The sequence below is a fragment of the Glycine max genome, chromosome 7, assembly GCF_000004515.6.
Source record: "Glycine max cultivar Williams 82 chromosome 7, Glycine_max_v4.0, whole genome shotgun sequence".
NCBI classification, from domain to species: domain Eukaryota; kingdom Viridiplantae; phylum Streptophyta; class Magnoliopsida; order Fabales; family Fabaceae; genus Glycine; species Glycine max.
Window position 1 is genome coordinate 20559374 of NC_038243.2, and position 13224 is coordinate 20572597.

At 34.4% G+C, this 13224-nt stretch overlaps 2 protein-coding genes across 2 annotated transcripts; both read right to left on the reverse strand.

The window, feature by feature from the left end:
* Positions 1-841: 841 nt before the first annotated feature.
* LOC100783217 (pentatricopeptide repeat-containing protein At3g48810) lies at positions 842-3460 on the reverse strand. Its single transcript, XM_003530280.5, has one exon. It carries the CDS (start codon positions 3376-3378, stop codon positions 1384-1386), a length of 1995 nt encoding a protein of 664 aa, XP_003530328.1. The 5' UTR covers positions 3379-3460; the 3' UTR covers positions 842-1383.
* A 3139-nt stretch (positions 3461-6599) lies between these two features.
* Positions 6600-12582, reverse strand: LOC100800863 (pyrophosphate--fructose 6-phosphate 1-phosphotransferase subunit alpha). Its single transcript, XM_003529144.5, has 19 exons — positions 12118-12582; positions 11828-12000; positions 11606-11718; positions 11312-11386; positions 11117-11230; positions 10957-11024; positions 10693-10776; positions 10251-10304; positions 10036-10116; positions 9856-9949; positions 9702-9775; positions 9389-9499; positions 9247-9291; positions 9090-9146; positions 8230-8334; positions 8015-8131; positions 7784-7887; positions 7373-7538; positions 6600-6979 (listed from the first exon to the last, which is right to left on the reverse strand). The coding sequence occupies exons 1-19, from the start codon at positions 12205-12207 to the stop codon at positions 6851-6853; spliced, it is 1854 nt and encodes a 617-aa protein (XP_003529192.1). The 5' UTR covers positions 12208-12582; the 3' UTR covers positions 6600-6850.
* Between the last annotated feature and the right edge of the window lie 642 nt (positions 12583-13224).

The following is a 13224-nucleotide window of genomic DNA, read 5'->3' on the forward strand; positions in this document are numbered from 1 at the left end:
ATGAGCAAGCAATAGGTATTTTTTTGTAGCGATAATTTATGATCTAAAAGTTAATTTGAGCCAAGTAGTGAGATTGCAAATAGTTTTAAAGGGTTAATGAGAACGAACAATGATCTCATAACAACTATCTAATAAGATTGGATAGCTCTGATGAAGCCTCAAGAACATCAAGATCCCATGGTTGGTTAGTAGAAAAAAAATCACTAACTTCAGCTATCTCTTAGGCATATAGACTATATTGTCATGCATGCATTCAAAAAAACTCTTATAGCAACCAATATTTTAAAACTTATGCTTATAATTAAAATACTTGTTTTAAGAAGAATTATTTTAGTAAAATACTATAGCAATAAAATCAACTTATTTAATAACCTTTAATATTTAAACTCATAAAATAAGTTGTCATAGTAACTATTGGCTTACTACAACAATGTTTTAATGTAATAAAACATTAGCAATATAGTTATAGTTATTCTAACTTGAAAGTGAAACATAACCAATACAAGTAAATATAATAAATATAGCTGCAAACTTGTATATATTATTCTTTTAAAATCATAAGGATCATGGTGTGAATACACCAAATAATTTTTAGTAGTGTAAGATTTTCCTATAGCAATTTGAGAAAACTCTAATTATAAGACATTTTCTTAAACCATAAAACTAATGCTTCATATAAAAGGTTTTAATTCTAAGGAGTATAAGAATGTTAATGAAATAATCCTTATAATTAAATATGATGTCTAGAAATAAACCTTGAAATGCCGAAATTAAAATATGCAGACGTGTGCACTTATATGCAAATGTACAAGCTCTAGCAACGAGCAAGTATCTATCCCATAATAATGGCATAAGGTACTTGGAGAAAATCTGTTTCCTATAGTTAAAATTTTAGGATGTTACACTAAGGGTTAGAACTCCCTCTGTAAGTACTGCAATCTTTTTCCCTTTAGCTATTTCAAGAACTCGTATAGGGAAAACATTAGAGGGTGTCTATTATGGTTACAAAATTCAATTATGACTATAAAATTGTTCAAAGCAATTTTCTGCTACCGGTTTTCACTCTACTGGTTTCCTAGGATGGCATGGGAAAACCTTTGGAAGGAGAATCTTCTCCTTACGTTCTTGATCTATAATTTTACAAATGCTGCCAAAACATTCTTTTTCCATTCCTTTCTTTGTTTTGCTTATCTCTATACCTCAAAAGGCAGAAAGTCAGAACCAGTTTCTGGGATCCTAACAAATGATTTCTCACCAAGTGTTCTTTCCTATCACAGTCCACCCCCTGCTCCTGCTCCAAACAAGGTGTACACTGCATAGTAACATTATCATCTGTTGCATACTGTTGAAAATATCTATTAGAATCTGAAAATTTATATAGTATTATCCTTTTCCCAAGATATCATCCAAGATGCGGATTGGTCCCATATGACCCAATTTCTTAAAGAAGCCTCGAACTAACACATCCCAAGTGGCAATATTGGGAAAGATTCCTTTATTTAACATTTTATTTAGATACACAATTGCCTCTTCAATGCCTAACGAATTACAGATACCCCACAAAAGGCTGGTATGAGCTATTATGTCAGGACACAATTCCTTTCCTGCTGTAATTCTATCCAAAAACTGGATGGCAGTTCTAACCTTACCCAACTTAGAGTACGCATAAATAACTACATTAACAGTAATGGCATCTGGCTTCACTCCATTTACCAACATTCTCCCCAAAACCTGCAAAACCCATTCCTCCTTTCCATGACTGGAAAATCCATACATAACAGTGTTGTAAGTGACCAAATTTAGCTCCACCTTCCTTTCTTCCAACTCCCTTATAAGCTCACAAGCTTCTTTAAGCTCATTCACACTAAACAGGCCATCCAACAACTCATTGTACGTTCTGGTATCAGGCAAACACCCATATCTCTGCATCTGATCAACCACACGCATTGCCCATAGTACTCTTCCACCGCAACACAAGCCCTTGATAAACGTGTTGAACGTAACAACAGTCGGAGGACAACCATCAGTAGCCATATTATCAATAAGTCGATAAGCCTGATCAAACATAGAATTCTTGCAAAGCACATCCACCATGGAGGTGTACACCACAACATTAGGCCGAACCCCACAATTCACCATCTTGTTCCACACCTCAGAAGCACCCTGCAAATCCCCAGCCTTCACAAACCCGTGAACAAGAGTGCTGTACGTAGTCACATTCGGCCGGCAAAAACAATCCTTCTCCATCCGACCACAAACATCCACAGCCTCAGCCAGATTCCCACTGCAGCACAAACCATTCAAGAGTGTGTTGTACACGACAACATTCGGCCGAACTCCCTCCAAAACCATAACCCTCCACAGCCCAACCCCCTCCCCCACTCTCCCTCCCAAGAAATACCCTTTCATCAACGAACTAAACGTGTGAACATTAGGCCTGCACCCTCTCCTAATCATCTTCCCCAAAACCGCAAGCGCCAACTCAACCTCCCCAACATCTGAAAGCCAACTAATAACACTCGAATAGCTAACAACATTAGGATCAACCCCGTTCCCCACCATCTCATCCATTAAGCCAAACACCTCCCCAACTCTCCCCTCCCTACACAGCCCACAAATCAAAGCATTGCAAACCGACACCACACCCTCCGCCCCAAACCTCCGCGCCACCTCCCTCGCCTCCTCCACTCTCCCATCCTCACACATCGCCGCCACAACCGTCGTGTAACTAACCCCATCCGGCACACACCCTCTCTTCGACATTTCAACAAGCAGCTTGCAGGCACCATCTAGCTTCCCGTTCTTACACAACGCCTTCAATAAAACATTGTAAGTAAACACATTAGGCTCCATTCCTTCACCCCTCATGTTCTCATACACAGCACCAATCATATGAAACTTGTTTCCACTTTCACCAAGCAATGCATCAAGCAAGTGATTATAAATTTTCACTGTGGGTTTACACCCAAACTCCTTGATCCTATAGAACATCTTCAAAGCACGATCACCCAACCCAGAATTTTTGTAAGAGTTTAAAACGCAAATGAATGAATCTTGTGAACATGGGATTCGTTCGATTTTCATCTGGTGGAGAATGTAGTGAAGCGCGTCGAGTTCGGAGTTTCTTCCGAGCTTCTCGATCATGACGTGGTAGGTTAAAGGCGTGTGCTTGAAGGCGAGGGTGTTGGTTAGATACTGGAAGTGTTGGAGCGCGTATAGGACGTTGGGTTCGCGGCGAAGCGCGTGTGCCACGTGGGACTCGTGGAGGAGGGAGGCGGAGGAGGGTGGTGGGTTGAGGGGGCGCGTGGCGAGCACGAGGGGGAGTGAAGATGGTTTGCGGTGTTTTAATAACAGGGAATAACCGTCTTTTAGGTACATTGTTGTTGTTGGTGGTGGTGAACGAGTCGAAGGATGTTTGTGTTGTGAGGTAGGGTGGATGTGCGAAGCCCGACAAAGACAGGCGATGACAACTTTTGAAGAAAACAAGATTGCGATTAGGGGTGGGAATAGGTCATATCAGCTACAAGATCTACGACTTGACTTATATAAAGTCTGATTTGAACTGACCTAATTAATTAAAAGGTTAGATTAGACTTTTTCAAAAATTTATTAAATAAAATAGTAGGTCAACCTATATATATATATATATATATATATATATATATATATATACCAATATATAATATTATTTTTTGGATACAATTAATTTTTTTTAAAAATTATAACTTTGATTACATTCCATAACTTTTATTCCTATAATTAAGGACTTTAATTATTTTCCTTTCTCTTTAATTTATTGGGAAGAAGACTTAAGGTTATCAAGCCAGGCCCAGACTTTTAAAAAGGACAGCCGAGCCAAAATAAAAGTCTTTGATAGGCTAGAGGTCAGACTCAGGGATCAAAGAATAGTAGGCTAGACTCAGGCTTCTCACCCCTAATTGCGATCGTATGGTTAATTTGTGTCAATAGGTGAAGGATTGATTAGGGAAAATTCAATAGTAATTTTTTAATTCAGTGAATAAATACCTAGTATTTTAGTAATTGTGATGTATAGAATAAATATCTATTTAAAATTTATAATAAATAATATTTTTCAATCTATAAACTGTATTTTATGTTTATGATGTGATATAAAATTATTCTTAACTATTAATAATTATTATTTAAAAATATTAAAATTTAATTTAGAAATAAAATACATAAATGGTAGACTGAAAGAATGAGTTGTTAAGAAAATCAATTATGTATAATACTTAAAAGGAAGATAATTTCATAGGGGGGAAAAGAAAGATTTTTTTCATTTTTTTAGTTAAATTCGAAATTAAGAAGTGCCTTTGAAATAAAAAAAATACAAAATAATATTCAACATATAAAAATAATGAAAAGACATGTGATTTAAAAATATTGATAATAACTCTTAAAAGATAAAAGTACTCTTATCTAAAAAATTAAAATATTAGGTAAAGAATAACTCATGAAAACTCATCATTTAAGATGAGGATTCCGATTTATAAATAGAAATACATTAAATAAAGATAAATGCTTAAAGAAAGAGTCAAAGAGTGTGCTTGGGAAGTTATATTTATTTATTTATTTTAATTAATTTAAAAGCTCATTGGACCAAAATTAATTCTTTGTTTAATTAATTCAAAATTAAAAGTTTATTCTTATTATCATATTAAAATTCCTTTTCTTTTTTACTTTGCTATGCTTAGAAATCTGGCACACTCTTTCACTCAGAAAACGGATTCATGCACATTCATGCAAACAATGCATGATTGGATATGTTTTGGTTATCCACATTTTCTTATAATTTCACGTAAAAAATTGCTCACAATAGTAAAACTGAATATCAGCTGTTTCTACTTGACGACGCAAGTCAATAGTTGAACAATGCAATACCAAATACGCAAACAGTATTTTATAATTGTTGGATGAAGATTAGACCACTCAAATCTTAAATAAATGTTTTAAAGTATGATTTATGGAGATAAAAATATGAGTTGTCCAATTTATATTAATTTAGCAACTTCTAATAGATAGGTTATTATATATTGTTTTTGTCAAATATATCCTAACAGTTCATAGTGCAGACTGCAGACAACCAATACTGCTTTTTTCTTTACAGGGACAACCAATACTGCTATAATTTAATCCGTAGTTTTTATTTTATTTTATTGAATAATAAATATGAAATAAGTGAGCGAAATGTCATTCACTTCATTGTCTCATGAGTCATGATAGTCATATGACTAAATATGACCCTTGGCAAACAAATAAAAACTTAATGAAAGGCCAATTTGGCCAACAAATAAATTGTAAAAGCATCTTAGAGAGCGACTCAAGTGAGGCACGTGAGAGCAACATTATTATTTTAATTTGTTTCTCAGAACAACTTTTTTTTTTTCATTTTAAATGGGTATCTCACCCATATTTTAATACTTTTTTAATACAAGTTTGTCACATAATAAAGCTGTCAAACAATAAAATAAGAGGTTAGAACTCAGCACTACTATTTAAATGTGTAGGGAATACTAATGTTCGAACAGGATTTTTATTTTTATAGTTATTGAATTAGAATAAAAAGTTAATCAAATAAATTTCAAGTAACAAAAATGATGGCACTAAAAAAAAGTGAAAAACATTATTGTTTTATGTACTTTTCATTGAATTATGAAAATTCCGTTTTAAAATTTAATTTGCATTTCAGAACAGACTTTTCATAATGTAATGGAAAGTAAAGCAACAATGAGTGAGAGTTCAGAAAGCAATAACCTTATAATCGCCATACGGCTTGCCCAACACAAGTCCAAATTTATATCCAACATTTAACCTCACGATCAGCAAACTCTATCACTTAATAAAATTAGAATAAAACCAAGAAATCAGTACTGATTTCTAAGCATCAATACAAATCAAAAATCAACATTTCTTCAATCTCACAATTTAAATTGAAAATATCACAAATTAAATTACTTTATTTTCCTTCCTTTCCTAATACTCCTTCCAGACCAAATGAGTAAAAAAGATAAATCTTAACTAATTTTATTTTATTTAATGATATCATTCTCAAAATACTTTTCATTTAATTAAAATTCTAATTTTAATGATCTTTTTAATTCTTATATCAAATTTTGATTAAAGACAAATTATTTTCTAAATGTTATTTGTGTAAAATCAAATAAATATTAACTGTCTTGAAGTATAAATTAGTTAATTTTACTAACATTTAAGTTCGCAAGTGCATTTTATTTTACTTTTTTATTTTAATCAAAGGGAAGTTCTTGGAGAAAAGTAACGTTTCCCCAATAACTATTTACAGTTGGATTGGTTGTGGATAACTTAGTCAACAGTATGAATGGTCTCAACTCAACTCTCAATTTCCCATTGAAAAGAACTAACCATTTTCCACGTGTTTGATGCACATGCAAAGTTCTACTATTAACTACAGGTTCAATCACGTGCTAGTTCTGAAAGTTTCAATTTAAAGGGTTGGAATTTCATCGTGGGATAACAAATAAAGTTACGAATAAAAACACCTCTAATATAAAGTTCGGGATATCACAAAAAGATATGTCCTAAAAATAGAACAACAATAATAATCTCAAGCACCAAGCTAAATTATCAGTGTCACACGGAACCCTCATGTTTTGTAAAAAAAAAAATGACCCAGTAGGGAACATAGAGAGCCAAAACTTTGATTACAGTAAATCTCATCTCACGTTGACATGCACCATGTCAGCTATAACTCTTATTTCCAATCAACAACTACTTCCATGGCAATAAAATGTAGAAACTAAAACCTCGTGCCAGAAAATTTTGGAAAGAATACAACATCCATTTGTTACTCTCACATGGCTGACAGGGTGTTAGTAGAAGATGTTGACATTGCAGCTAGAACTTCAGTAACCGACGCCATGACACTTAGAGCAGCTTTCAAAACCTCCTGGGGGCATCCTGGCTTCACAATGGTTCGAACCTGAAATTATAAGGAGAAATTTCATGAGAACTACCATGTATAATAAGTTTGTTAACTTATAATAAAGTTACATTATCAATGACTTCTAATTGGATGATAGTCTAATTTTTCAGAGTGGCCGAATACAGAAATTAAAGTCTTAAACAATGTTATGCATGATACCAACTTTAGAAACAACATGTGGATCAAGAGTTAACTTAGTACTCAAAAACTAGGTTCTAATTCCATCATGCAAGAAAAGGTGGCAATGATCATTAATATAAAAACTAATTATTTAGCACACAATGAGGATAACCAGTCATTGGATTTGAAGTCTTACACAAGAGACATTGAATAAGAAAAATATGTCCTACACTCTAGTACTGTTAAAATAACATGGTTAATTGCCAAGACCTGTTCAAGGTACTCCTGAAGTTTCTTAATGCGGCCCATGTAGTCCTGGTCTTCAACAGAAAGAGTTATAACCTTCGCACCCGCACCAGGACCATCAAACTGAAGTGGACCTGGATTTCTGTAGATATCATCCATAAGAAAGCTTTGTGCCTTTTGTCTCAACAGCCTGCAACCAATATCATGCGTCAGACAATGCCCTCAATAGACTCACTACCAAGAAATGAGACCAAGCAAGCTGAGGTGAAAAAAACAAGTGTTCCCATTACAAATAATCCACCTAACGGGGGATAGATTTATAAAATCCAGTATACCAAGATTTGTAAATAAAATCTCTAGTTAAGTCTACTATTCAATATACACTATACAGGCATATGCACACATGCATCATACAACATGATAAAAAAATCTTACTCATATGCTTTGCCTCTCAAGTCCACAGTAGCTGGATGAATAGCTGGTTTTCCAATTGATGTGGCTCCTGGATTTGGAGACCAGCGCTTCACAGTCATCATAGACTACAGTTCATCACAGACAGGCAAAATACATGAGACAATGGAAAGCATTGGCATATGATACACAACCATCATCAATAAACATTAAGTAGGTTATAGAAGAAAAATAATAATAAGAACAAAGGCATACTGCTATTGGAGCAGCCCCACATCGCCACTTGTTTACAGGATTCTTCAGGTTAGTTACAGTTGCCATGTATCCATTTAGACCAGCGGCAAGTATGTGGTAGCAGATGTGTCCAAGAACCTGAAATAATATCAAAAGGTTATTAACAAAAGAGGGAAACACTTACAGACGATACTGATTAGACGAACTAATAATCAAAGGTAACTGAATCGACATACATATGCGTAATCACAGTCAAATTTTGATGGCAGAGATCCACGAGCTTGATAACCAAAAAAGTGGCAAATGGCATTGAATTTCTTCCCCTTGTATGTGCCTTCTTTCTGACAAAGGAAAAAGAAAATATTTTAAACATCCAGGCAGCAGTGGATAATTTACCTTCAATTCACTAAAAGCAATTAAAGCCAGCTCGACAATGCTTTTCAGACCATCAACAAAATGAAATCAATCTGGATTGTAATTATTATCTAAGTGTGATACAAGATTATGTTCGTGTTTGGATGAGCATTGACAAAATTAATTTTGAATGAAATTGATTGTGAAGTGATGTGATTTATGTTTGGATGTTTTTTATTATAAAATCAAGTTACGAGTAAAACTCAATAGAAAATTTTGGACCCAACACAATCAATTTTTGGACCTAGAATCAATTCTGAATTTTTCTCTAATGTGAAACCAAACATGTGAAAATTTATTCAAAACCAATTCTGGACTCAAAATCAATTCTCTAATGTGAAACCAAACATGCACTATATCATTCATAACTGACACATCCTTGATCCTTCATGATGACACCAAAACAGTATTAATCTATTCCAAAAGTGCCCACCATTTTTGTCATAACATTTATTTTTCACAAATCACAAGAAATAGAAAAATAGTAAAAAAAGAAATCTGCGATATAGCTTGTGAAGGAGCATCAAGAATAACAGCAAGGGCTGCCTATCTACGTCATACTATGCATTGGAAAGGACACAAAATAAACTCATGATAATATTCAGTAGAAATGCAAAAATAATGGAGAATCTAGTAAAAGGAACATTAGAGACAGAATGGAAGAGAGATTGAGTGACCATACCAGACGCTTGTTTATCTCTACTTCCACAAGATATGCCAGTAATTTCTCAGTTTCAATCTGCAAGTCATTACAAAGAAGCAAGAATAAAGACATGAATGAAGGAACCTGAAATTCTCTATCAATTCAAATAAACAGCAAAGTATGTTGTGATTATTACCTGCGATAACTGTGCTGAGTCATCGGATTCAGGGTAAAGGAGTAACTGCAGCATTAAAAATCATAGTCAGATTTTCTGCCATACTCTTAAGAACTAAATTCACACGAGACCAGCCAGTGTTCAACTTGATAAACGAGTTTACCTGTCTCCTAATAAAGGGTGGCAGAAATTCAAATAGGGCAGATGCCCATGGGGTAAGCTGAGAAGATATCTTGTCAACAGCAACACCTTGTCTGAGTAAACCATGAATTTCCTGAGGTACAAAAAGATAATGGAAGGAACAGATTAAGAATGCATCCTCTATCAAAGGAGAGAAAAATTGTAATGCTAATATGTAACGGCAATGACAACAACTGTTATTTTCTGATGGTTCAACAATGTAAACTTGATTGACAAATTTCATGATGCTTTGTGCTCAGGTGGGGCTTGACTACTGAGAAAGGAGGAAGGGGGACCTTCAAGAGTGCATACACTTCAGGAATACTCTCTATCAGCCCTTCTGGAAGGAGAATTACTCCATGGTATTTATCTGAGCAAAACAGAGGAATATGATATTTAGATCTCAATACACACACACATATACAATAGAGAAATTCAGATAGTTCAAACCTTGCTCTGCTCTAGCCTGAACTGCATCAGTAATCTGTTTTGCAATTTCAGAAAGGGTAAGCTTTGATGCAGCAACCTCCTCACCCAGAATTACCTGCATAAAGCATATAAAAAAAATAGTTTGTCAGCATGGAGCTATAGCACATTAAGCCATAAATGATGTGAGACAATAATACGCACCATGTTTGGATGGGACTGGAGGGTGCATTCCAAAGCAACATGTGATGCCTTGCGTCCCATAAGACGGATGAAATAATAATACTGGAAAAGAAAACTCATTGAGAAAGGTAATTGAAAAGAAAATTAATGAAAAAATAAAATACTTACTTTTATATATTTATTTATACACACACACAATGATATCAGAGAAGAGCAAGAAACACTAGACTCATTACCTTCTCTGCAGAGAGAGCATCGGTGCAGACATTGCTGATGAGCTGAGAATTAACCTGAAAATAAAAGCAAAATTAGACTTGTACTTCAATTGCTCATTATTTCATAGCATAATTTTGCAAACTGTCATGGCCTCAATTATCCCAATCTCTTTCTTTTTGGTCAGGAGAGAAAGGCCCTCTCCAATGAGAATGTGCAATCATATTATCAAACACCACGCACCAAACAGGAGGGAAAATTCCTAATACTCACTGACCTATCATATTGAAAATAAATTGGCCATTATAGCTTTTTATAATAGGTGATACAACGTCAGAATTACCAGCTTCATAATATTAGTTTCCTATATAAAGCATTTAGAAGAGAAAATATATTGAGCTTCATAATATGTTAAGGCAAAGAATAATATTTGAATTATAAATGTAATCATTACAGGACAAATACCTTACAAATTGTGTCAAACCCAACATTAGTTTCTACAAACTGGTTTTTAAGATCTCCATTTAGAGTGACAGGAACACCAACCACCTGCAGAATCCAACTACCATAATTAATAAATTGTAAATTGAAATTAAACCAATTGATGAAAATCTTAAAATAATTATTATGAATATAAGAGAAATCCCAAATATAAAGATTTAAAAACAGCCCCTCTTTTGCATCTATGTGGACAAAATGACAAAAATCCAGATCAGCTAGTAAAAACACCTTTGTGGGGCATTTTGCTACAGCAAATGTTTCAGCAAGCTGTGCAGCATCTGTGTTTGATGTCACCCCTGAAAGATAATGTATTTCAACATTTAGAAACCTCTTCTTAAGATGTTAAGATAATCAATCATACATGAAGGTCTGAGATGCTCCAGCATACCTCCGATGATTACAAGGCCATCAAGTTTCAAATTGTTGCATGCAGCAAGTGCAGCATTAACTTGTTCTGTGGTCCTAATTTGATCTTTCGTCCGCCCAAGCAAATCATAACCACCTACAAAAAAAAAACATATTATAAGGTGTTAATAACAAAACTGACAGACTAACATCAACACCTTCACTTGCCACGACCAACCTTGATTTTTGTATGTCGAAAGAATATCCTCAGTTATCTCCAGAGTTTTCTGGGCAAACAGACCTTCTGAACCACCTGGAGACAGAAATAAGCAAATGCAGGCCTATTTATTCAGTAGTCTCACAAACATCTGTATTACAAGGTGAAAGTATATAATTGTGACTGTGCAATACATTGCATGAGATATAGGAATATTCACAAAGCATTCAAAACATAGTTAAGACATCCAAATACAGCTTTTTCATTGTTAAAAAAAAAAACTCAAGATCCATCATGCAAGTTTAATTAAATTACCAAGAAATCCAAGCAAAACACTGTTGGGATTGTGAATTTTGAGAGCATTGTGGAGACCCCAAATGACATTATGCCCTCCAGGAGATTGTCTCCCACAAAAGACAATCCCCACCCTACAAAAACAGCAGCAACAACAACAGAATTTGTATTGTGAGATTCGAAACACAAACAGATTCATAACAATGCAATAGAAACACACCACCATGATAACCAGACACATACCTAATAGGAGGGAACTCAGTTATGATCTGAGCATCAGGGACTTTGGCAGTTGCCCTGAGAAAGTGAGCCAAAGGGTGTCCATAGGTGTTAGGAAACGCCCTGCTAATGGTGAGTGCATCAGTGGGGTCAGCAGTGGTGGTTGCATCACCAAATTCAACCCTCACAGTGGTTCCCTGAACCAAAAATTCAAAAGGGTCATCACCAAAATAATTAAAAAAAAATCAAGACTTGACAAACCCTTAATGCTCACACAGCCACTGAAAAACACAAGATCTGAAATCAGTCAACACCTGGAGACAAGGAGGAAGCTCTGGCTGGTACAACGACCGAATCTTTTGAAGATCTGAGAGTTCCCTGGGAATACCATAATCAGAATCCATGGATTTAACCTCTTTGATGCCAAAAAAAAGTGCACTAAGAAACAATACAACACACTGCAACGTTGTTGTTGTTGTTGCTGTTGTTGTTCACTACTCTGAGTGTAACTATTTCTGTTTGGTGTGTTGAGTTTGTGGGTGAATGTTGAATGCTAAGTAATGTAATGGGTAGGGTACCCTTTTTAAGTTGCACCTACCCAACTCGTTTTTTTTTTTTTTTTTATCTTTTTTGCTTTGCTTTTACAAAACAAATGACTCATCTATCCAAATCCAACAATAACTGACCTAACAAGCCCACCGGATTCGGGTCTCTTTACCTTATAGTTATTCGAATATTCGCCTTATGTTTATCTTTATCATCCCTAGCTAGTTACCATTACCATGCCTTCATTCACGAGTGCCACCCCTTTTTTTTTTCTTTTCATTTTTTGAGTTTTTTATTCTTATCTTTATTTCCCTCTAGCTTATGCTTTTGTCATTTTCCGAGGTAGTAGAAAAAGTAGGGGGAAAGAGATCAAATTTGCTTTATAGTTTTAACAATAATATTAAAGTATGATGAACTTTGAGCGGATCGTAGGTTCTTGATCTCAAAAGGTTATTATGCTTGGATTGAGATTCCTCACCTTAGGAATATCAATGGGTGCGCCAAAAAATTTGGTGTTGAATTATATTTGACCTCCAAATTTGTTTTGCTTGCGTGTCACATGCCACACCGATAAATTAAATGTTTAATAAGTGTTTTTTTTTTCTCAAATTGGAATTATAGATAAGATTTTGTTCAATTTTATTATATGTGATAATTTATAACTAGATGGTATTTTACATTATTAGTATATTGTTTTTTTTATAAATTATCTATAATAATTTAAATAAATATATTTTATATAAATGACTTAATCATCATGTTTTTACTAACAAAGATTAGTCAAGTTTGTGGTAAGGATCTCCTTCATACCTAAGGAGAATATGAATTTGCACTATTAAATAAAAGACATTCTACATCGGTTATTTAGCATATTC